Source organism: Marmota monax, unplaced genomic scaffold, assembly GCF_021218885.2.
Source record: "Marmota monax isolate L192 unplaced genomic scaffold, Marmota_monax_Labrador192_F-V1.1 WCK01_AAM20220418_F8-fsc00095, whole genome shotgun sequence".
Classification (NCBI taxonomy): Eukaryota; Metazoa; Chordata; class Mammalia; order Rodentia; family Sciuridae; genus Marmota; species Marmota monax.
Window position 1 is genome coordinate 848,700 of NW_026695244.1, and position 26,893 is coordinate 875,592.

The following is a 26,893-nucleotide window of genomic DNA, read 5'->3' on the forward strand; positions in this document are numbered from 1 at the left end:
ACCTTGATTTTAATTATCTTCATAATAAACACAGAAATCAAGTTCGTTTCTTACATAATGTTGTGATATTTTCAGGCTTCTCTTCATCTAAATCATTACTCTCACTTTCAAGGTCTTCATCTAAATTACTTTCCTAAAATCACAGAAAGAAAGAAAAAATATTGGGGAAAATATTTAAGGAGGAAAAGGTTTTAGTTCCTTATTTTCATAACTTCTTTTTAATGCAATATTCTCCCCCATCCCCGGCTAAATCTACAAAGGACAGAGGATAAGACAGAGAAGTATTTGTAAGAAATTCAATTCAAAGACTACCATTTTAAAGAGGAATTGATATTCTAGAGAGAAGATATCCAATAATGGGTAGAGTATTTGAATAATGAATGTACATGATACACATAGGGTAAATTATATAATATTGTAACTTCAAGGACTAAGAAAGGGTACCCGTAGGTAACAGATTATTATTTTTATTGTAATCCATTATGGCTTATGACTTGAAAAAGAATGTATATTTTTATAAAATTCTAAGGAAAATTGGGTTTAAAAATAGTTAAAAGACAGAATGACAATGGGCTTTTTATAAAAAACTGATCTTTCAGTAACAACCCAAAGTCCATAGTTCTTTTAATTAATAACCCTCCAAATTTTCCCTAAAGTATTACTTCTGTATTAAAAAATACTTATTTGTTCCTGTAGCAACATGAACTCTGCCTATTATAGAGAAATTGAAACACATGAAAATATTAATGTTATGATTACTTTTTCAGGGTTATGATCTCAGTCAATGTTTCATCTTTTCACTGAGATAGCTATAAATTCTTTATTTCCAGATCAGTATAGGTGAGGTTGTATTTCTAAATATTAACCTTTACTCCTATCTGACAAGGATCTAGTATTAAAAAGTCAAATCATTTAACTTAAAAATTGGCAAAGATCTGAAGAGAAAGAAATGGGCAGTAAACGTATGAAAAGATGCTCACAACATTAATCTATAGAGAAATGCAAATCAAAAGCACAATAAATCACCATGTCAAACCCACAAAGATGGCTATAGTAATAATAGTAATAAAATGGAAAATAATAAGAGTTAGTGAAGACTTGGAACTCTCTACTGATTGGAATATAAGGTAATACAAACCTCTGTGGAAAACAATTTGATACTTTTTCAAAAATTTAAACTGAGAATTACCATATGATGCAGGTACTCCTAGGTACTCAAGAGAATAAATACATACACTCACACAAAAAACTTGCACATGAATGTCCAAAAGCATTATTATTCAAACTAGCTTAACAGTGAAAACAATGCAAATGTCCATCAGCTTATGATTATGAATAAACCAAAAGATGGCATATCCATTCAATGGAATGTCATTTGGAAATAAAAAGAAATGGAATACTTATACATATTACAACAAGAATAAACTTTGAAAACATTATGGCAACTGAAAAGGAAAATCATGAAGGACGATATATTGTTATGATTCCATTTATATGAAATGTGTAGGACAGGTAAATCTATAGAGAAGAAAGTTAGCTATTGTTGCATAGGGCTAGAGGACAATGGGTGGATTGAGGGAGTGCTGGCTAAAGGGTATGGGTGTGCTTTTGAGAGTAAAATATTCTCAAATTGATTGTGATGGTGGACACAATAAAGGCCATTAAACTGTACATTTTAAATGGATCAATATTGTTAAACCTAATAATTTATCATTAAATACTTAGTGAATGGAACATTATCAAAATAGGAAAGTGTGTGGGCCAAGAATAACATTTTACATGCTCTCCAAAAATAAGCGACATATGATCATCACTATTAATGACAATAATATTTCTTTTAAAAAAGTATTCAAAGCTCCAGGTGGAAGAATGTATTATGCCAATTACCGAAGATTCTTTAGGTTCCAATTTTGGGTTCAGAATGTTTTCTAAATAGTCAACTTTCTCTTTCCATGTACCCAGATTTCTATATTCTTTTTTCATTTTTTCCAGCCTAAAGAAAGTAATCAGTCATAGATGAAATAAGTCAGTAACAAAAGAATATGTATGTTATGATTCACATAGTATGATACACTTCTAAAAAGTTCTAAAAGAGACACACACACTATATTGTCTAGGGATATAGTTAAAAGAATGGAATGCTTACAACAAAAATGAGTGAAGTAGTTACCTGAAGATGGTTAGGGAGATTATCATAAGGGCATATAAAACACATTTCTGATATTGGTGGTATTGTATATCTTAATCTGACATATAAATATCTAGGTAATATAAACATGTTTCAGAAATTATTCAATACATATCATTCTAAGTGTTTTTAACCACACACCCTGGTCAGGTTGGGTTGCTTGAACAAAATGCTACAGATTGGGTAACTTAAACAACAGAAACAACAGACACCTATTTCTCACAGTTCTATAGGCTGAGAAGTCCAATATCAAGGTGCCAGCAAATCCAGTATCTGGTAAGGTACTCTTTCTGGTTTCAGATGTCCATCTTCTTGTATCCTCAGAGTGGAGAGGGATGGATCTCATGTTTCTTCTTTTAACAAGGGCATTAGTCCCATCTATAGGGCCTCACCATCAAACCTAAACTATTCCTAATTATCTCTCAGAGGTTCCACCTCCAAATACCGTAATATTGAGGATTAGGTTTTTAACATATGTATTAGGATGAGCAAGCCAAAAAATTCAGTTCATAGCACTCTACATACATATTTTATAAATTAATCAATGTATAATATGATAGTTTCCTTAAAACAGGTTTAAGGGGTTAGGGTTTAGCTCAGTAGTAAAGCACTTGCCTAGCATGTGGAAGGCCCTGGGTTCAATCCCCACCACTGCAAAAAATAAAGAAAAATAGAAAAACAGTTTTTAATAAAAGGAATTTAGCCTTTAATCCAAGAAATTTCAAAAGGCTTGAGTAATCTAAGGATGCAGCCATTAAAAATTAAATGGAAAAGAGAATGTTTTCCAATTCATTTCATGAGGACACTATGGCTTTGACAATAAAATCTGACAAAGACATTTTAGGCTAATATCATTCATAAACATAAATGAATAAAATATAGTTTCAGTCTGAAAAATCCAGTATTGTAGAAACAAAATAATATACAATGAACAAGTCAATTCATCCCAAGAATACAAGGGTGTTTTGATATTAACATTAGAAAATATAATTTAAATGTCATTTAACTGACTGAAAGAGAAAAAAATCATTAGACAAAATTCAACATCCACTCATGATTTTTTTTTTTTAAAAATTCTTAGATCACTAGGAACAATATTCAACAATATAGTTAACTGGCTGCAGCTCACATGCACATATGCATGCACACACGCACACACACATATACACAAAAGAACCTATATAAATAATGTTCTTCAATGTTAAATATTAGAAGTATTACTTTTAAAGATCATGAAGGAAAAAAAAGAGCTCCACTGTTACCACTTTTATCAGACCCTGAATTGGTGCTTATAGCTAATATAATATGTCAAGGAAACAAAGTTAGAGGATAAGGTTTGGGGATAAAGAAACGAAACTGCTGTTATTTGTAGATGAAACGATTGTCTAAATAAATTACCTGAGAGATACTATAAATTAAATATAAATAATTTTAAGTATGAAAACAGTGAAACAGATATGAGAGGGACTTCTGGGAAGGTAGTGGCAGCAAAGGCAGCATGATTTTTGAATCATCTTAACTCCCCACATAAAATTATAAAGAATATTGAGGTAGCAAACCCAAAAGCCTATGGACAACATTTATAAGAAACCATGCAGGAAAGTATATACACACATAAGACCTTCATGGCATCAACATATATGTGGGAGAAAGCAGTTAGTGTAAAAAGAGTAATATGATAGCCCTGAGAACAAAAGACCCCCAAAATAGCCAATAGGAGGTCACTGGAGAACACAGAGAGCCAATTTGAGAAAAGCAGTTGATATTGGGAGGGGTTTGTTCATTTATATAGTAGTTGAGTACAAAGAATTCATGTAAGAGCTGATGAGGGGATTTAGGATGGTGGGTTAGAGGAAAGCTGCATTCTGTAGCTCCCTTACTTGGGATTCAAAAGTGGGAAAACTGCTTGTCAGTGTGGTAGGTAAAAGAGGGATTTCACTAAAATTCAATATTTGGACAGTCAGAGTGTCTAAGAGATTCAGATATTTGAGTCTATTAAAGAAAGAGTACACTGAAGCCAAGCCAGCTACACCAGTGGCAGTGGCAATAGTTCTAGTCTACCACATAGGGATGGGAGAGAAACACAATGGAGAGATTTGGCACAGAAAACATGTAACTTAGCTGATTCAGAGGCTGCAACATAAACTGGTGTTTGAAAAGTGTTCAACTGGCAAGTGGAGAATTGAGGCGAGAAGCATTTGAGGAGTTCATACTGTAGCTTGCTGCTGCGGAGCCCAGGAGTTCATGGCAAACATTGCCATACTCTCCCAGCACTTAAGTGCCTACCATGTGGATTAGGGTTTACCTGCCAGGATATGAATGAAACAAAAACACAGAAAAGGTACCCAGGGGGATTCAAAGTAAGAAAAATGAAGGAGAGTCCAACTTGCTTTTCCCTACGTCTAGAGGCTTCTGTGACCAACTGAATAGGGTAGGAAATCTGAATATGTAGGTGTGAATATGTTCAGGGACTAAGTCTTGAAAGCCTATGTATGTTTGTGGGTAGAAGAAAGGGTGAAATTTGTTGCCCCTGCCCCACAAGCAAAATTTGTGGAAAGGTTCTAGGATTCAGACTCCCAGAAGAGATTGGCATCTGCTGAGCCCTAGGTGTGTATTAATTTAATCTCTCCAGAGCAGATACCACCCAAAAAAAGCCCCACGGCCTGATTAGATCCAAGCCTTAGCCACCAAAACTTCCTTTTGGTAACTCTGCAGCAGCCTCAACCTGGAAATACATTCGATCTGGTGTATCCAGGAAAAACTCCAATTGACATCCTACCTTATACTGGTCAGAAGGCAAGCTGAGAACTATTTCAACCAGCTTCAGTTTTAGATACTCCAACTGGCAGTTTGGTGAGCAACACAAAAAAAGAAAAAGGGGTTAACAACCCCCAGCCCTTGCTCTTTTTCTCTCTTAGTATATACCTCAAGAAAAAATGGAAAGGACAGATGGGCATAGGCAGTGACTATCCATTCTTTTCTTTTCTTTTTAATGAGAAAAAGGAAAAAGATTCATTATTTTGCTAGCAAAGGAGAAACACAGGGGACTCCTATCCTAGAAGCTGCCCATCAGGGGGCTTTCAAAGAGGTGATTCAAAGATTACATTCCACATGTTCCCTGTTGGAGTTGTAATTCACTTGTTAATTTGGGAGATAATAATTTCTGAGATCTTCTGGTACCATCCCCAAAGTCTGGATTACTTTATTCCTATGGTGGGTGTGTACTTAGAAGCAGATAACTTCCTACTATGGGGAAGAAAAGTAATCTTTTTTCCCTTGATATTAGGGAGGGGAAAAGATTAGGGGAGGAGTAGAGAGAAAAAAAGATAAAGAAACGTCCATTTTAAAATAAGTTGCAGTGCAGAGAAGCAAGGGCTATATTCAAAGCATAAAGTGGACCACTGTTGCATTACCCCACTGTCAATTTCCACATCCCATTTCTATAGAAAAATGGGTAATGACATCTCCAAGCTGCTTCCTGCTGAAAGAGGGCAAAGTTGGGGGAAGTAAACCAAAATTCTTGTTCTCTATTAGGTAGGGCTTAAACAATTAAGGATATTCAGCATTAGGGCAGTCCAGAAGTCCACAGTGGCATCTGGCAGGTGACTGGACAACTCATACATAGGACAGGGATCATGCTAAGACGACAATAAATAAAACAGCAAAGCATTACATCTTGTAAACAATTAGCACAAAAGAAATTAAAATTTCAGCCAGTCTCTGAAAAACATGAAGCCAGTAACTCATAATTATATCAGTGAAAAGCAGATCAAATTTATCAGTGTAGGAGATTAGGAAGATTTGTAGGTCTATGAGGTCAGGCTCAAATTAACTCAGGAAAAATTTACAACTCTAAAATCCTTTGAGATCATTATTATTAAGCACTCCCGCACAAGCTTTCCTCTACTAGTAGTGCCATCTGCCAGGATATGTCAGGATCTTGCTGACCATATGTGGTTTCTCTTGGAAGTATCAGGGACATTTCTCTGTTCACTTTTTAGACACTGTAAACCCTCTCTAGCTTCCTATCACATTGTTTCCCTTGCTGAACTGTTTGTACCATCTTTTAGAACTAATTGCTTTATATAACTCCTTTCTCCACTATTCATGTTGTTGCAATTATTACTACTTTGGATGATATACAGTTGACACCTGCTGTTTGCTTTAATGCCAGATTTAGTTCATGGTTATTTATTGTTTTTGCTGTTGACATTTGCTGACTCCACCATTCCTTGTTTGTTTGTTGACTGGTTTTCATTGTGGGAATTACCGTTATAGATGTCATCCTAGAAACTAGGTATTTATATTAGTGCATCAGTTTTTGCTATTATTTATTTACTCCTATTCTGTGAAGTGCTGGAAACCTATAGGGACTATGTTGCTAAACTAACCCAAAACACAGAATACCTTGCTTCACACACAAATTAACATTGAAACTTCAACTATACTTTAATACAAAGAATAGAAGAGGAAAAAGCCCAAACTAATGACCAGGTACCCAGTAGGAATGGCTAGGGGGTGGCCCTCAGGTCACATACACAGACATTCACTGCTAAGAGCAAAAAGCTAAAATTAGCACAAAGGCTGTGGGTAACACACCTATAAGGGGATATCAATCTAGATCACTCTCTGAGAAGTAATCTAGAGAAGATTTTGGAAAGAGAAGGCAGAACCCTAAAAAGGGCCACACGTGAGACTAGAAGAGAAATCCATCCCAACAGATGCATAAAAACCAATATAGGAATACAAGAAATATGAAAAGCAAGGTAACACAACACTTCCTAAAGCATATAATTTGCCATAAACAGACCCCAAAGGTATTGAAGTGGATGAAAGAATTTTTAAAATGATTATAAAAATGATCAATGAATTCTGAGAGAACACAGATAAAACAATTGTCTGTTCAGGATATGAATGAGAAATTTAGAAAGGAAATAGAGATAACTGAAAAAGAACCAAACAGGAATCTTTGAAATGAAAGGCACAATAAATTAATTTTTTAAAATGTTCAGTTGAAAGTCTCTCGAATAGAGTTGACCAAGCTGAAGAGAGAATCTCAGAGCAGGAAGACAAAGTGGCCAACCTTGAAAATTTAGACAGGATTTAAAGAAAAGAAAATAAGTAACCATAATCAGAATATACAAGAACTCTGGGACAATATTAAGACACTAAATCATTGAAATTGAGGAGAGTTGTAAGAGGCAGGCTAATGGCAAGAGTAACATTTTCAGGGAAATAAAAACAGAAAAATTTCCAAACCTTGAGAATGAGATACACATCCAGATATAGGAATCATTCATAACCCTAAATAGACAAGATCAAAAAAGAATTTCTCCATGACACATTAAAATGCCTAACACATAGAAAAAGGATACAATTGTAAAAGCCTCAAGAGAAAAACATAAGGTCATATTTAGGGGCACGACAATCAAAATTCGTTCCAATTTTCCAGCACAAAGCCAGGAGGATTTGAAATGATGTGTTCTAAGCACTGAACAAAAATAACTGTCAACTAAGATTGTTATATCCAGCAAAGCTATCCTTCAAAACTAAAGCAGAAAGAAAACCTTCCAAGATAGGCAGAAACTAAAAGATCTCATGACTATAAAACCAGCATTACAGAACTTACTAAAAGAAATACTCCATACATACAGAAGAAATCAAAAACAAACCCCAGTGCTCACAAATGAACAAAACTTATTTGAAGAGTAACCAAGCAAATGAGAAACAGGACCAAATTAATGTTACAATTAATAAAAAAGGCCAGAATTAATAAGAATCTCTCTATAATAACATTGAACGTAAATGGTCTCAACTGAAGACTTAGACTGGCAGAATGACAAAAAAATCAAGACCAAACTGCGGCAGCCTAGGCCCAGCCCAGACTGCCCACACCAGCCTGCGTGGGACCCAGGCTCACAGTAGGCCCAGGTCCACCCATCCACCGGTGGGGCAGACACCTGCCAGAGCCCAGACACCCACCAGAGCCCAGCCTTCAGCACAGGACCACCTCTTCTGACCACCAGAGACTATCACAGGAACCCAGACCCTGACAAGATCCATCCACACCGACTTGCACAGTACCCAGGTCCAGGGTAGGTCTGAGTACACTTCCCACCCCCGCAACCTGGGAGCCTAAGCCTAACCCAATTCCATCTTGGGATACTGTAGTCATCGCCATAGCCTTCCCCATGCAATAGCCCCTAACTTTTTAACAACAGACAGGGCCTAGAAGCAGCTGCATTTCAGAGAAGGCATCCCAAAGGGAGTATGAGGCCAACTCTTTCAGCCCCATCTCTGTAAGACATTGCTTCCATCTTGGGGCACCTTAACTATTATCTCGAATTACCTCAGCTATTGCTGCCATTACTTTTGGATACAGTAGCATACATTGAGGGATACCAGCAGAGTCTGAAAGTCCAACATCAAGATGAGGTATAGACAATCAGCACGGATACTACAAGAATATAGGGAAGAAACTATAATATCTCAGATCCACACTGCAAGAAAGGAAGACACATAGACAACATGAAAAAACAAGGGAGGAAAGTGCCCCAAACAAACCAGGATACTATTAATAACAGAACCCATGTACAGCAAAGTTGATGAGATGAAATGTCAGAGAAGGAGATCAGAAGGTTCAGAATTAAAGTGATCTGTGAATTAAAGAATGACCTTAATGAGCAAATACAGGCAATTAAGAATTGATCACTCCAACAAAGAGATAAGAGAGCAAATACAGGTAGCAAAAGATTACTTCAAGACAGAGAAAGAAATCTGAAAAAAAAAAAGTCAGAAATCCTTGAAATGAAAGATACAATAAATCAAATAAAAAACTCAATAGAAAACATAACCAACAGACTAGATCACTTGGAAGAAAGAACATCAGATAATGAAGTCAAAGTACACAATATGGAAAATAAAGTTGATCACACAGTGAAGACAGTAAGAAACCATGAATAGAACATCCAAGAATTATGGGACAGCATCAAAAGACCAAATCTAAGAGTTATTAAGATAGAGGAAGACACAGAGTTTCAAACCAAAGGAATATACAATGTCTTCAATGAGATAATATCAGAAAATTTCTCAAGCATGAAGAATGAATTGGAAAACCAAATACAAGAGGCTTACAGGACACCAAATGTACAAAACTAGAACAGATCTACACCAAGGCTCATTATAATGAAAATGCCTAGCATACGGAATAAGGATAGAATCTTAAAAGCCGCAAGAGAGAAAATCAGATCACATATAGGGGGAGACCAATTCTTATCTCAGGAGAATTTTCAACCCAGACCCTCAAAGCCAGGAGATCATGGGACAACATATACCAAGCTCTGAAAGAAAATGGATGCCAACCAAGAATCTTATATCCAGCAAAACTGAGCTTTAGATTTATTTGATGATGAAATAAAAACCTTCCATGATAAACAAAAGTTAAAAGAATTTACAACTAGAAAGCCTGCACTACATAACATCCTCAGCAAAAGATTCCAAGAGGAGAAAATGAAAAACAATGATGAAAATCAGCAGATGGAGGGATTACACTAAAGGAAAATCTGATCAGAGGAGAAACCAAGTCATGTTAAATACCAAAAATAAACAAAAATGGCTGGGAATACAAATCATGTCTCAATAATAACCCTGAATGTTAATGGCTTAAACTCACCAATCAAAAGACATACACTAGCAAATTGGATCAAAAAAAAAAAAAAAAGACCCAACAATATGCTGCTCCCAAGAGACTCATCTCATAGGAAAATACATCCACAGACTGAAGGTGAAAGGTTGGGAAAATCATACCACTCACATGGACTGCGGAAGCAAGCAGAGGTTTCCATCCTCATATCAAATAAAGTAGACTTCAAACTAAAGTCAATCAAAAAGGATAAAGAAGGACACTACATACTCCTCAAGGGAACCATACACCAACAAGACTTAACAATTATTAATATATATACCCCAAACAATGGAGCATCTACATTCATCACACAAACTCTTCTCAAGTTCAAGAGTCAAACAGATCATAACTCAATAAATTTGGGTGACTTTAACACACCTCTTTCATCACTAGGTAGATCTTCCAAATAAAATCTGAACAAAGAAACTATAGAACTCAATAATATTTACAATCAATAATTTGGATTTAACTGACATATATAGGATATTTCATCCTTCAACAAGCAAATACACTTTCTTCTCAGCAGCACTTGGGTCCTTCTCTAAAATAGACCATACACTATGCCACAAAGCAAATCTTAGAAAATATAAAAAAGTAGAGATACTACCCTGAATTCTATCAGATAATAATGGAATGAGATTAGAAATCAATGATAAAATAAGAAATAAAATCCAATCCAAAACCTGGAAACTAAATAATATGCTACTGAATGAAGGATGGGTTGCAGAAGACATCAAGGAGGAGATTAAAAATTTTTAGAGGTGAATGAGAATACTGATACAATATATCAAAATCTCTGGGAAACTATGAAAGCAGTTCTAAGAGGAAAGTTCATTGCATGGAGTTCATTCCTTAAAAGAAGAAAAAGTCAACAAATAAATGATAGTACATCTCAAAGCCCTAGAAAAAAGAAGAACAAATCAACACCAAAAGCAGTAGAAGGCAGGAAGTAATTAAAATCAGAGCTGAAATCAATAAAATTGAAACAAAAGAAACAATTGAAAAAAATTGACAGAACAAAAAGTTAGTTCTTCAAAAAAATAAATAAAATTGACAGACTCTTAGCCATGCTAATAAAGAGGAGAGAGAAAACTCAAATTACTAACATACATGATGAAAAAGGAAGACACTACAGAAATACAGAAGATAATTAGAAATTATTTTGAAAACTTGTACTCCCAATAAAATATAAAATATCAAAGGCATTGACAAATTTATAGACTCATATAATTTGCCCAAATTGAATCAGGATTCAATATACACAATTTAAACAGATCAATTTCAAGTCATGTCATCAAAATCTACCAACCAAAAAAAGCCCAGGACCGGATGCATACACAGCTGAGTTCTACAAGGCCTTTAAAGAAAAACTAATTCCAATACTCTTCAATTTATTTCAGGAAATAGAAAAAGAGAGAGAACTTCCAAACTCATTCTAGGAGGTCAATATGACACTGATTCCAAAACCAGGCAAAGACACATCAAAAAAAGAGACCAATATCTCTAATGAATATAAATGCAAAAATTCTCAATAAAATTCTGGCAAATTAATTACAAAAATATATGAAAAAGATCATGCACTACAATCAAGTGGGATTCATCCCAGGGATGCTAGGTTGGTTCAACATACGAAAATTAATAAGTGTAATTCATCACATCAATAGACTTAAAGATAAGAATCATATGATCATCTCAATAGATGCAGCAAAAGCATCTGACAAAATACAGCACCCCTTCATGTTTAAAACACTAGAAAAATTAGGGAAAACAGAAACATATCTCAACATCATAAAGGCTATGCTAAGCCCCAGGCCAACATCATTCTAAATGAAGAAAATTAAAGGCATTCCCTCTAAAAACTGAAACAATCAGGGATACCCTCTTTCACCACTTCTTTTAACATAGTTCTTGAAACACTGGCCAGAACAATTAGACAGGCAAAAGAAATTAAAGAGATACACATAGGAAAAGAAGAACTCAAATTAGCACTATTTGCTGATGATATGATTCTATACCTAGAAGACTCTAAAGTTCCACCAGAAAATTTCTAGGACTAGTAAATGAGTTCAGCAAAGTAGCAGGATATAAAATCAATACCCATAAATCAAAAGCATTTCTCTGTGTTAGTGATAAATCCTCAGAAAGGAAAATGAGAAAACTACCCCATTTATAATAGCCTCAAAAAAAAAAAAAAAAAAAAAAAAAACTTAGGAATCAACTTAACAAAAGAGGTGAAAAATCTATATAATGAAAATTATAGAACCCTAAAGAAAGAAGTCAAAGAAGACCTTAGAAGATGGAAAGATCTATCTTGCTTTTGGATAGGCAGAATTAATATTATCAAAATGACCATCCTTTGAAAAGCACTATACAGATTTAATGCAATTTCAATCAAAATCCCAATGGCGTTCCTCATAGAAATAGAAAATGCAATCAAGAAATTCATCTGGAAAAATAAGAGACCCATAATAACCAAAACAATCCTTAGCAGGAGAGTGAAGTAGGCGGCATCACTATACCAGACCTTAAACTATACTACAGAGCAATAGTAACAAAAACAGCATGGCATTGGCACCAAAACAGACTGGTAGACCAATGGTACAGAATAGAGGACATAGAGACTAACCCCAAAATTACAATTATATTAGACAAAGGTTCTAAAAACATGCATTGGAGAAAAGATAGCCTCTTTAACAAATGGTGCTGGGGAAACTGGAAATCCATATGAAACAAAATGAAATTTTGTTATCTCTCACCATGCACAAAACTCAACTCAAAATGAATCAAGGACCTAGGAATAAAACCAGAGAACCTGCATCTAATAGAAGAAAAAGTAGGCCCTAATTTCCATCATGTGGGATTAGGCCCCAACTTCCTTAATAAGCCTCCTTCGGCGCAAGAATTAAAATCAACAATTAATAAATGGGATGGACTCAAACTAAAAAGTTTCTTCTCAGCAAAAGAAACAATCAGTGAGGTGAATAGAGAGCCTACATCTGGGAGCAAATCTTTACCCCTCACACATCAGATAGAGCACTAATCTCTAGGGTATGTAAAGAACTCAAAAAGCTAAGCACAGAAAAAAACCAAATAACCCAAATAAATAAATGGGCCAATGACCTGAACAGACACTTCTCAGAAGAGAATATACAATCAATCAACAAATATATGAAAAAATGTTCATCACTAGCAATTAGAGAAATGCAAATCAAAACCACTCTAAGATTTCATCTCATTCCAGTCAGAATGGCAGCTATTATGAAGACAAACAACAATAAGTGTTGGTGAGGATATGGGGAAAAGGTATACTCATACACTGCTGGTGGAACTGCAATTTGGTGCAGCCAATATGGAAAGCAGTATGGAGATTTCTTGGAAAATTGGAAATGGAACCACCATTCAACCCAGCTATCCCTCTCCTCAGTCTATACCCAAAGTACTTAAAAACTGCATACCACAGGGACACAGCCACATCAATGTTTATAGCAACACAATTCACAATAGCTAAACTGTGGAACCAACCTAGATGCCCTTCAATAGAAGAATGGATAAAAAATATATGGCATATATACATAATGGAATATTACTCAGCAATAAAAGAGAATACAACTATGGCATTTGCAGGTAAATGGATGGAATTAGAGAAGATAATGCTAAGTGAAGTTAGCCAATCCCCCAAAATCAAATGCTAAATGTTTTATCTGATATAAGAAGGCTGATTCATAGTGGGATAGGGAGAGGAAGCATAGGAGGAATAGATGAACTCTAGATAGGGCAGAGGATTTGGAGGGGAAGGGAGGGAAGATGGGGTTAGAAATGATGGTGGAATGTGATGGATATTATTATCCAAAGTACATATATGAAGATATAAATTGGTGTGAATATATTTTGTACACAACCAGAGATATGAAAAATTGTGCTCTCTATGTATAATAAGAATTGTAATGTACTCTGCTGTCATATATAAATTTAAAAAGAAAAAAGAAAAAAATCAAGACCAAACTATATGTTGTTTGCAAGAGACACACCTTATAGGCAAAGACAGTCACAGGCTGAAAGTGAAAGGCTGTAAATTAATATACCATGTGAATAAAGCCTGGAAGTAAGCAGAAGTATCTATTCTTATATTTGACAAACCAGACTTCAAAATAATATCAATCAGAAGAGACAAAGAAGGTCTAAAAGAGATACATAAAAGCGATACTACTCAAATTAAAGCCTTTGACAGAACTTAGTACAATAATACTGGGTGATTTCAACATACTTTTCTTGCTATCAGATAGATCATTGAGATATAAACTCAGTAAAGACTCTTTGAACCTGAAAAATATTATAAATCAAATGAACTTAACAGACATCTATAGAATATTTCATCCAACAGCAGCTGAATATACTTTCTTCTCAGAGAATCATGGAACCTTCTCAAAATCAGACCATATTTTAGGCCACAAAGTAACTCTCTAAAAGTTAAAAAAAAAATGATATAATTCCTTACATCTTATCAGATCATAACAGAATGAAATCAACACACACACACACACACACACAAAAAAAAAAAAAAAACAACCCTGTAGAAACTGTATAAACAGATGGAGATTAAAAAATTTACTTCTGAATGATCAATGTGTGATAAGAAATTAGGGGAGAAATTTAAAAATTCCTATGGGATGTCAGAACCTCTGGAACACTAGGAAAGCAGTTCAAAGAGGAAATGTTATAGCTATGAATATCTACAAAGGAAAATCAGAACAAATAAACAACCTAATGATGCATCTAAAGGCCCCTGAAAAGGAACAATAAACCAATTCCAAAACCAGCAAAATGAAGGATATAATTAAAATTAGAACCAAAATTAATGAAATTGAGAATTAAAAAAAAATACAAAGAATCAATGAAACAAAGAGTTGACTCTTTCAAAAAGTAAACAACATTGATAAGCTATAGGCAAACTAACAAAAAGAAAAAGAGACAAGACCCAAATTTAAAAATTAGAGATGAAAAAAGGAGAAATCACCACAAATATAGAAATCCAGTGGATCATTAAGAACTATTCTGAAAATTTAATACTCTAATAAACTGGAAAACCTACAAGAAATGGAAACATTTCTAGACAAAAATTACCAGCAAAATTGAATTGAGAAGACATAAAAAACCTAAACAGACCACAAATAGTAATGAGATAGAAGCAAAGAAAGGTCTAACAAAGAAAAACCCTGAATTCTACCAGATCTGTGATGAAGAATTAATGCCAATGCTCCATGAAATAGAGATGGAATACTTACAAGTCCATTTTATGTAGCTAGTATCACACTCATACCAAAACCAGATAAGGAAACATCAGGAAAGAAAACTAGAGACCAATATTCCTGATGAACTTAGGTGCAGAAATACTTAATAAAATATTAGCAAATCATATTCAACAGCATATTAAGAAGACTGTACCATCATGACCAATTTGGTTTTATCCCAGAGATGAAAGAATGGTTTAACTTGCAAATCAATAAGTGTAGTCCATCACACAAACAGAATTAAGGACAAAAAACACTTGGTCATCTCAATAGATTCAGAAAAAACAAAATTCAGCACCCATTCATAATAAGAACACTGAAGAAACTAGGGAACTTAGCTCAACATCATAAAGGAGATTATATATATATTATATATATTATATATAATTATATATATAGTATATATTATATATATATATACACCAAGCCAACATCATAGTAAATCAGGAAAAACTAAAAGCATTTCCTTTAAAATCCAGAATAAGACAAGGATGTCAACTCTCACTATTCCTATTTAGTACTAGAAATTCTAGTCAGAGCAATTAGGCAAGAGAAGAAAATAAAAGGAATAAAAATAGGAAAGGGCTGGGATATAGCTCAGTTGGCAGAGTGCTTGCCTTGCATGCACAAGGGCCTGGGTTCAATCCTTAGCATCACACACACACACACAAAAAAAAAAAAAATTTTAAAAAAAAGGAAAGGAAGAAGTCAAATTATCAGTGCTTACAAATATGGTCCTATACTGAGAAGATAAAAAAATTAAAACTCCAACAAAAGACTGCTAGATCAAATAAACAAATTCAACAAAGTAGCTGATTACAAAAGTAATATACAAAAATCTCTTTTATACCAACAATGAATCTGCTGTGAAAGTAATCAGGAAAACAATCCTATTCACAATAGCCTCAAAAAATTATCTAGGAATAAATCTAACAAAGGAGATGAAAGACTGTAAAGAAAACTATAGAACATTGAAGGAAGAAATTGTAGAAGACACACAAAGATGAAAAGACCTCCCATATTCAAGAATAGGCAGAATTAAAATGTTAATGTAGCCATACTACCAAAGCAATATAGAGATTCAATGCAATCCCCATCAAAATATCAATAACATTCTTCACATAACTAGAAAACAGTTCTAATATTCATTTAGAAAAATAAAAGATCCAGAATAGTTTAAGCAATTCTAAGCCAAAAAAGTAATGCTGGTGACATCACAATATCTGACTTCAAATTATACTAAAGAGTTATAGTAACAAAAACTGCATGTCACTGACATAAAAACAGACACATAGACCAAAAAAAGGTACAGAATAGGAGACACTAGACAAATCCACACAGATACAGTCATCTGATCCTTGATAAAGGCACCAAAAACACACTGCAGAAGACAGCCTTTTAAACAAATGGAGCTGGGAAAAGTGGTTATCCATATGTAGAACAATGAGACTACACCTTTTCTCTCACCCTGCCCCAACATCAACTAAATACATATTAAAGACCTAGGAATCAGAACAGAAACTATGCAATTGCTAGGAAAAAAAAAAAAATATATATATATATATATGGTCAATACTTTAGCATATAGACACAGGCAACAACTTTTAACAGGACTACTAATGCTCCTGAAATAATACCAAGAGTTATTAATAAATGGAATGGCATCAAATTTAAAAAGTTTCTGCACAGCAAAGGAAACAATTAAGAATGTGAAGAGAAAACCTACATAATGGAGAAATCTTTGCTAGCTGTTCTTCTTATAGAGGATTAGTATCTAGACTATATAAAGTCAAAAAACTCAACACCAAATAAAAACAATAATGCACTTAATAAGTGGGCAAATGAATTAAAAGACACTCCTTTAAAAAGATACAGAAATGAACAACAATGATATGTGTGTGAGTTTCTCAACATCATTAGCAATTAGGGGAATACAAATCAAAACTACTCTGAGATTTCATCTCACAGCAGTTAAAATGGAAGCCATCAAAAATACAAACAATACTAAATGGTGGAGAGGATGTAGAGAAAAGGGAACACATTTACACTGTTGGTGAGATTGTAAATTAAAAAAAAAATACAACCCCTATGGAAATCAGTATGGAGGTTCCTCTAAAAACTAGGAATGGAACCACATAAGACCCAACTATCCCACTTATCAATTCATCATAAAGAATTAAAGTCATCATACTACAGTGATACATGTATGCCATTCATGCAGCACAACTCACAATAGCCAAACCATGGAACCAGTTCTTTACCTTTTTGGTCGCAACAAATGCCTTGAAAAATAAATGGCACCAAATTGTGGGCTCAACATCTCTGGGCTTGCTTTCTGTATGGAATCTTGGATCTGCAACCCCTCACTACCTCTACAACTCACTGATTTTAAGGGAGAAAGGTACTGGGATTTAACTCAGGAGTGCTTTGTCACGGAGCTATATCCCTAACACATTTTATTTTTTTTAAGACAGGGTCTTATTAAGTTGCTTAGGGTCTTACTAAATTTCAGAGACTCTCCTTGAACCTGTAATCTTCCTGCCTCAACCTCCCAAGTCTCTGGGATTGCAGGTGTGCAACACCACACCTGGCCCTCATTGAGGCTTTCGAACAAAATTGAAAAATATTTTTTATCTAGCTTCTTTAAATATCATGACTTGGTTGTCTTTCCTCCTCCTAAATCCAGTTCTGTCACTAGGAGTAAGAGTAAAGCAGAAAAAGATTAATCATCAGAGGAACTAAAGACCAGCTACAAATCATTTCAGTCTTAATCTTAATTGCATTACAGTGATCTGGGAATTTCCTGTACTCTTTGCCTAACTGGCTATCAGATGCAAATAAATACTTTCTCTGTAATAATATGTAGTTAAGAGCCTCAAATTAGTTCTAAAAATTTTCAAATACAGTACCTGTATCCAGTAGCACAACTAGGCATACAAGAATGTAAAATCTGCCAGGAGCAGTGGCACATACCTATAATCTCAGAGGCTCAAGAGGCTGAGGCAGGAGGATTGTAAGTACAAGGCCAGCCTCAGCAACTTGGCAAGGTGCTAAGCAACTTAGCAAGAACCTATGTCAAAATAAAAATAACAAAAAAAGGCTGGGGATGTGTCTCAGTGATTAAGCAGCATTGGGTGCCAAAAATAAAAAATAAAAAGACTGAAAACTAATATAAAAACCAACATTTGGAACATATTTATAAGAGATTCAGATAATGGAGTCATTAGATCTTAACATTAAAACAGCAATAATTCCTGTACTTTGAGTGCTCTCCCCCTACCCAAATTAATATGTTGAAGCCCTAATCCCCTAGGTAATGATATTTGGGACGTAATTTCTTTCTGAGTGAAATTACTGTCCATATAAGAAGAGACATAAGAGAAATCATATACCCCCCCCCCCCTTTCCACTCTGTGATGGTACAGCAAGAAGGTGATTTGCAAATGAGGAACAGGGCCCTCAGCAGGAATCAAATCAGTCAGCACCTTGATTCTGGACTTCCTAACTTCCAGGACTATGAAAAATAAGTGTATAAAGTTTTAGCCACCTCCTCTCTGGTATTTTTTTTTAATAGTGGTCTGAGCTGACCAACACAACTAATATGTTTAAGGTGTTAGAAGACAAGGCTAGGGGTTTGGGAAGATAAATAGAAAGTATACAAATACATGGACATTCCATAAAAAGAAAGTAACTGAAATAAAGAATTCAACTGGTTTAACAGCAGGTTAGAAACAAAGAAGAACCACTGAACTAGAATGTAAATCAGAAGAAAATATCTAGACTGAAGCATAGAGAAGAAAAAGGATAAGAAATACACAAAAGAACAAGAGGCTACGGAAAACATTTTTGATTGAAGACAGAAATAATAAGCTTTCTTCCTCATAAGTGAATTTTCAACTCTTTTCTTGCTATAAACTGACTTTTTTGTTGTTGTTGTTTTTAAACAAAACACCTGAATTGGATAATCCATGAACCCATGAAATAACACAGTCAATGTGGCTGGACTTATACCAAGCCCATGTCTCAAAGGAAGAAATTAACCTATGACATAAATAATAAATAAATGAAAACTTTTGTGTTTTTTACCTTTCCCGGGGTTGTTGCTCAAGTTTTTCAAGCCGCACAACAGGTGTCTGGTTTGTCTCCTTCGAAGTAGTTGGAGTCCCAACAGTAACATTCAGGTCTGGGGATAAAAATGCTGGATATTCTACTGGTCGTGGTGTAATAACATTTCTGAAAAATGGTAATAAAGTTAAATATTGATATATATCAAAGTGCACTTCTAAAACCAGTGGTAGCTATTACTTCTGAAACCTTCTGTCTTTTATTCAGCTTGCCTATCTACCTTAAGCCATCAGAGTAGAGAGTTAAGAAAGAAGAAAATAATCAGGAATTATTGCTGAGAAAAGTGCTAACTTCACTCTGCTTTCTACTAAGATCATGAGCAGCAAGGGGGAAAAGAGAGACCTGAAGAAAGAAAAATAGAAAATATCTGAGCCCAGATCTCTCTCCCAATATTTACAGCTGAATCTGTCTCCCAAGTATCTCAATCTTTAAATCTATTAATTCTATGGAATATATTGTGTGTCAGACACTGTGTTCATAGACTCCATATAAAATATTACCTCAGTTTTCATAGTAAATGCATCTAATGAGATGAAAATCATTAGATCCTACTTTACATATAAAAAGCTAGGTTTTTGGGCTGGGGATGTGGCTCAAGCAGTAACACGCTCGCCTGGCATGCGTGCGGCCCAGGTTCGATCCTCAGCACCACATACAAACAAAGATGCTGTGTCCGCCGAAAACTAAAAAAAAAAAAATATTAAAAAAAATTCTCTCTCTCTCTCTCTTTAAAAAAAAAACTAGGTTTAAAGAGGTTAAGCAACTACCCCCAAAGTCTTGTAGCTGAGAAATGACAAAGCAAACATCTGAACACAGCTTCTTTGACAATAAAACTCATGTTCTTAAACTGTATTATGCATAGTGGTACGCACCTTAAACTCAGTATGTCTAAAACAGAGCTCACCATTTTTCCCCTTCTTTAAATATATTATTGCCTCAGAATTCTCTGGTTCAGGAAATAATAGCACCACATCAATCACCTACAAGTGCAGTAATTCCTTTGTTTGCTTGCTGATGCAGAGGAATGAGGAGCCCAAAGTGGCTAGATAGCAGTATTCACATCCAGTTCTGTGGAAGTCATTATGTCTACTTGTCCCCTTAGAACTAAGACTTCTAGGTCAGTGGAGGATAAGGTTACATGAAACAGAGCAAGAATTTTGCTAGAGGATCCCTATGGGTAACACTGAGTAGCATAACTTCCATTTCCACACCTTTATGCATGAACCCATGCATGAATCTTGATATGGGAGAAAAAACAATATATATCAGTCACTGATTCAGAGTACAAACAACCTTCTAAAGAACCTTGCCCCAGACTTAAAAGTGCCACCCAGCTGGTACTGTAACTGAATCTTCAAAAGGCTATTCCATTGTTAATCCAGATGCTTCAGTATGGCAATAAGACCAACAAATTTAATGATCATGGAAACAAAGCTGCATTTTGTTTGCTATGAAGTGAGTTCCTTGATTAGAACAATGCTGTGTGGAATACCATGATCATGGAAAAGGCATCTTTCAAGTTCATAAACTGTAGTTTTGTCAGAAGCACTGCATGTAGGGAAGAAAAATATGTAACTACTGTAAGATTGGGCCCGGTCACATAATATCATTTCCGTTTGATGATGAAGTATCACTGTGCACTGCCAACTTTATGGCTTAGTGGGTCAGACAACCAAGTTAATGACAGCAGCTCAGTTTGCATGGTAACTTGGTAGCCTATGATTAAACATTCAGTCTCTACTAAGTGGAACTCTTTCTGAAAAGTAGAGTAGCTATCTGCAGGTGGTGACAGGGCTTTGTTCCAAAATTCTAAGGGTCTGTTCCATGATTCATCCATAGAGGCTTGCTAAAATCTCCAAACATACTGTCTCCATCTGTCACTGACATGTATTATGCCACTAGATCTGTTGTATCATATGGGTCCAAGTGGCAGAGCAACTGGCAAAGCAGCTTGCAACTGTTGCAGAGCCTTCTCTTGTTCTGGGTTCCATGCAAAACTACCAGCTTTGGGGGTCACTCAGTAAATAGGCCATACTAACACACCCAAATGAGGAACAGGGTACCTTCAAATCCAAATTAGCCCACTAGGTATTGTGTCTCTTTTTTGGTTGTAGGAGGGACCAAATGCAACAATCTCCTTAGAAGGGATATCTCAACATGCCCAATATCACTGGCCCTTAGAAATTCCACTGAGGTAGAAAGCTCCTGAATTTCTGCATATTTATTTCCTACTCTCTGATGTGAAAATGTCTCATTGATAAACCTAGGATAGTTGCTACTTCTTATTCACTAGTCCAATCAGCAAAATTTTACCAATGCAATAGGCCAGTATGAGATTTTACAGAAGGAAAACGTGATCAAGATCCCGGGAAACTAAATTATGACCTAGGGCTGAGAGCTGATATACCTCTGAGGCAGGAGAAGGAAAGTGTAGCGCTCTTCTTGCCAGCTAAATGCAAACTGATTCTGATAGTCTTTACTAGCAAGTAAGGAAGAAGAAGCATTGACTGGATCTATAGCTGTATACCAGATACCACCAGATGGGTTAATTTACTCCAAAACTAGTGCCACAGCTGCAACTGGACTCATCACCTAGTTAATATCACAATAATCCTCTGTCAGTCTCTAAGCCACATGTCTCTGCACAGACCAAATATTCAATAAATAAAGGATCAATTACCTAGGTAACTTGCCCAAAGTCATATAGCTAGTACTGGAACCCAACTAGTCTGGCTCTTGTGCCTGAATTCTTTTTTTTTTTTTTAATACTGGAGATTGAACCTAGGGGTGCTTAAGCACAAAGCCACATCCTTGCCCCCTTTTCATATTTTATTTATATATAGGTTTCACTTAGTTACTTAGGGCCTTGCTTCGTTGCTGAGGCAGTCTTTGAACTCATGATCCTCTTGCCTCAAACTTTCAAGCTGCTGGGATTACAGGCATATACCATCCAGTGTAGATCCTGCTTTTTTTTTTTTTTTTTGGTACTGGGAATTGAACTCAGAGCCACTCAACCACTGAGCTACATCCCTAGCCCTATTTTGTATTCTATTTAGAGAAGAGACAGAGTCTCACTGAGTTGCTTAGTGCCTCGATAAGTTGCTGAGGCTGGCTTTGAACTCATAATCCTCCTGTCTCAGCCTTCTGAGCCACTAGGATTACACAGGCACCACCACACCTGATCCTGAATTCTTAATCGCTATACCTTGCCTATGCCTACTCCTCTCTCTCACATTATTCCCCTCCTTGCTCCTGTGCTGCTCTTAGCTACTCACAGCTAACTACTCACTATCCACTCACAACTAGCTACTGCAATACAGCATAGCCTTATATATGTGCCCTCTTTGGAGAATGTGTTCCCACACCCCTCTGAAATCAGCTCAATGTATCTTTTTTTTCCAAAATCTTACCTCAAACATTTCCTTTTTTGTAGCCTTACTTGATAATACTGTCTTCCCCAACTCCTCAGAGAATTAAAAGCTTATTAACTGTCCTATGGTTCTTTATGTTTAGCTCTGGAAGGGGTCTAGAAGGGTTCTTATCCTATCTGCATTATAATGCTAGTTATCATTAATTTTTTGCATATTATCTTTTCATTAAACCATGAGATTGAGGTCAGCAACCAGATCTCATTTATCTTTGTAGTTTCAGTGCCTGGGGGATATAGCAGACATTCAGTAAATTCTTACTTAATCAATAAACAGAGGGGAAAATGTCAATATATAAAGGAAACAATACAACAACTTTATTATTTTCACAAATCACAATACCAAATAGGTGATGTATATTTTTAATACCCAGTATTGGTGTGACTAGGGAAAATAGGCATTTAGAAAACAATTTTGCATTCTATATTGAGTTCCCTCAATACTATTTCAGATTTTTTTCCACTTCTTATTCTTTAACACTAAAGATTAAATCTCTTTCTTGGGTGCTCATTTTTCTTCAATTTATTTTTATTGTTGAAATTTCAAGATAGATCAGCATATTATATTTTAAATTACTTTTATTTTGCTGTTGATGGTTTTTACCATGTCTTTTTACTGTTGATTTGGAAGTAACAATTGGAGTGTTGTGGAGGTGGAAGTAACATTACTATACTGCAGAACAGAAAACTGACAACTACCTGACACCCTGATCTTAAAAGTCCCTGACCTCTATTCCCAGAAAGGAGTCTCTCACTGGACAACTTTCTCATTAAGCCTCTCCTGCTCCTCCTTCAGGCATGAAGGAGGCTCTTTCTCTTTCTTGACTCCACATCTTCTCATCTCCTTTCTCCAAGACTACACCCAGAAATTCATATATTTTCCCACCTTATTAAACAAAACAAGTCAGTATTTTCTTTACCTTGGATTCTAGCCCATCCTGGTCATGTCCTCAAGGCTTTCTAAGATAACTAAATTGCTCTGTCAAATTTTACTAAAATTGTACATGATCTGACCATATTAACGAGACTTAAAACACTTACGTTAGGAGATCTGTTCTTTCTGGAGGTGGTGCAATATTCATAAACATAGATGGTTCAACAATTTTTTGAAGAGGTTTTAACTGAAGAAAAATGTAATTATATTTTAACACTATTTAATTACAACTTATCCTATTATTATTAATCCCTCATGACGATGAGAGAGTACTTAAGTGCAATATAAGAAGAAAAGGCATGAAGAAAAGAATGAACTTTTGGGGGTATTAAATATTTACAAGCTTTTTTATAACTTTAATCTTATTCAATCCATTTAATAAATCAATGAGGTAGGTAGTAACTGCCTATTTTACAGATGATACCAGAGATCAGTAATTTGTTTAAAATTAAACAATAAGCATGAGAGCCAGGATGTGAACATAGCCTTTTCTCTCCTTGAGTATGGTATTCTTTTTACTGTATCATGATAGATAAGGATAACTAAATAGTTCATAGGCATAAAATCAGCTGAATTTTTATGATACAACCCATTCTTTTCTATATGTATATCTTTGTTCCTTGTTTTAGTAAATTCCACATATATAAAACAATACCTGCTCAGTTTCATATGAAAAGTATCTATCTCCTTAAGCATTGCTGTGTTTACATGATATGCTTTTATCTGGACTCAAAACCTACTTCTGAAATTCATGCTCATAAACTATGACTATCATTCAAAAGGTCTGAACAATTAAGGGTTCCTAGATAGCCTAACTTATCATAAGAAAACAGAAAGAAAAACAAAATAGAAAAGAAAACCTGTTCCTTCAAGCTTTCACCTGTATATTATTTACTTCTTCAAAATACATTAAAGATAATTGTGATATACCATAGGCAAAATTTTAAAATATATAGATTTCTCAGTTAACATTGCAATATGCTTAGTCAATAAGGCTGATGTTCCCACTTTCAATTACTAATTTTAAAACACTCAACACTTTAAAAAATATTGAAATATAGGGATCATTTCCCCTATTTAATAGCAGCACTAATGGGACTGGATTTTTAAATGTCCCAAAACTGTGATAATACTCAAAGATATCAAGAGTTCTTTTAAACAGTGGGTAAGAGAATATATTAGTATAACTTTTCTAGAACAAATTCTTAACAAGGCCATTGTTTTGAACAATAATTTTCTTTCTAAGGAATCTAGCCTAAGGATGTAAAGAAAAGAATACAGGTTAGTACACAAATATTTATACATGGTAGTGAATTTGAACAGGCAAGAAGCTATCTTCTCTCAGTATATTACTCTCTTGATGAATTGAAAAAGTTCAAACAACAACAGAAACAATCATGGTTGTTTTTTCAATTGAAAACAACCATGGAGGAAAAATCAAAGTAGAAAACATTATCTGAATAACATTATTTTAATAACTCCATATTTAATATTTTTAAGTGTAAAAATCCACACTCATTTCTTGAATACTTAAAATACGTTCATTTTCAATTTTAATTCATAAACTTGTTGTAGGTATAACACAAAAGCAAGTTTTGTAATAAAGTTTCTGACATGAAAGATACATTTAAAAATGTATAAGGAAATAATGGTAAAGTCTCTTGTTTTTAGGCAGAAGAAAAGTCTATATACCTCAAGGGCAGAAAGTAGAGCAGCATTCTTTCAAAAACATTTATTTTGGTACCAGGGTTTGAATCCAAAGGCATTACTTACTAAACCATATTCCCCAGGACTTTTTTATTTTTTATTTAGACACAGGGTCTCACTAAGTTGCTTAGAGCCTCTCTCTAAGTTGCTGAGGCTGGCAGCAAAACTGAGATCCTCCTGTCTCAGTCCTCCCAAGCTGCTGGGATTACAGGCATGAACCACCATAAATTCTTCAAAATTAGTATTTAACAAACTGGAAAAAAACAGAGGCTCAAAAGAAAATGATTTGAATGAAGAGCCAAAATAGAATCTAAGTTTTTAAAAGAGGGGAACTAACCTGATGTGAAAATCCATAACCAAAATTTCCATAGGAGAACATAAATTCCACCTCCAACCTGCAGATAAACTAAAAATGGCAACTGGATTTTATTGTTTGATAGGAATGGTATTTCATTAGAAAGGTGATAGCAAGTGATAGTTTTACTTCACAAATGTGTAAGTTACAAAAGCCCAAGTATGAATCTCCTGATTTTAAGAAATAAATATTTACACAAGGAGTACCTATAGAAAATCTATTCATTTCCTGAAATGTTAAAATCTTTCATGTTAGAGTTAAATATTTTTGTATGATTAAAGTATGGAAAATATCAACTCAAAATTGTTAATAGGCAAAGACACTGGCATAAATACATGTTCATATACATATATGTACATTATTTACTCACATTCCTCACACCTCCACTCCCAATTTCAGATAAAATTTTGATTTATATAAGTGATCTCACCCCTGTCAATCCCAGGTTGCTTATGTGTGAAATGAAGAAGGATGTCAAAGGAGATAACCTTGTGTTCCTTGCCCTTGTTTTGGCCTTGAGACAGAAGTCTCTTGGAATAGAAGAGCAAATAATCAAGTTAATTAATTTTAAGAACTTAATTACAAATAAAGCACTGAGAATATCTCTTCAGAAACTCCCCAAGGAGAAACATAATCCTCCCTCAGTGCAGCGGGGGTTGTTCCTGAGGCTCTGTGGTCCAAGCAGCAGTCAGAGCCATTCTATTCTCTCACATGAGGATTTCTAATTTTCTCCTTCACAACTTAACAGTAAGAGAGCAGCTTTTAAAAGGGGCGCGGGAGGTGTGAGAATTTTGTGAGCAAATATTTGTACTTTATATTTAATTACATTTTTACTAATTTTACACATAAGTAACTGTTAGTTAAATGTAATTTACTAATTCAAGTAACTGTTAGGGTAATAAAAAAACAAAAAGATGTAGAATACAAACAATATCAGAATAAAGTTCTATAAACTGCTAAGAGAATATTCCATGCACACAAAACTTAGAAAGTTTTAGTAAAGTTCTTACTGTATTTTTATTCAATAACTGTAATTCTTCAGTAAAGCACCCTTTCTAGAAAAAAATAAAATAAAATTCTTCAATGTAGAATTACTCATCTATGTTTTCCCATATATTATCTAAAACATATTATAGCAAGAAAGAATCAGGTAATGATTTTTCAAATGCACATATGAAGCTAATA

The 26,893-nt window shown here is 34.8% G+C and overlaps 1 protein-coding gene across 1 annotated transcript in view; it reads right to left on the minus strand.

The window, feature by feature from the left end:
- The window catches only part of C2cd6 (C2 calcium dependent domain containing 6), a 144,510-nt gene that overhangs the window by 71,447 nt on the left and 46,170 nt on the right, over positions 1-26,893 (minus strand). Inside the window, 6 exon segments of the mRNA XM_046462999.1 lie at positions 55-133; positions 1,888-1,993; positions 19,247-19,393; positions 23,754-23,833; positions 25,691-25,759; positions 26,719-26,763. Of these exon segments, the coding sequence (XP_046318955.1) occupies positions 55-133; positions 1,888-1,993; positions 19,247-19,393; positions 23,754-23,833; positions 25,691-25,759; positions 26,719-26,763 (526 nt within the window).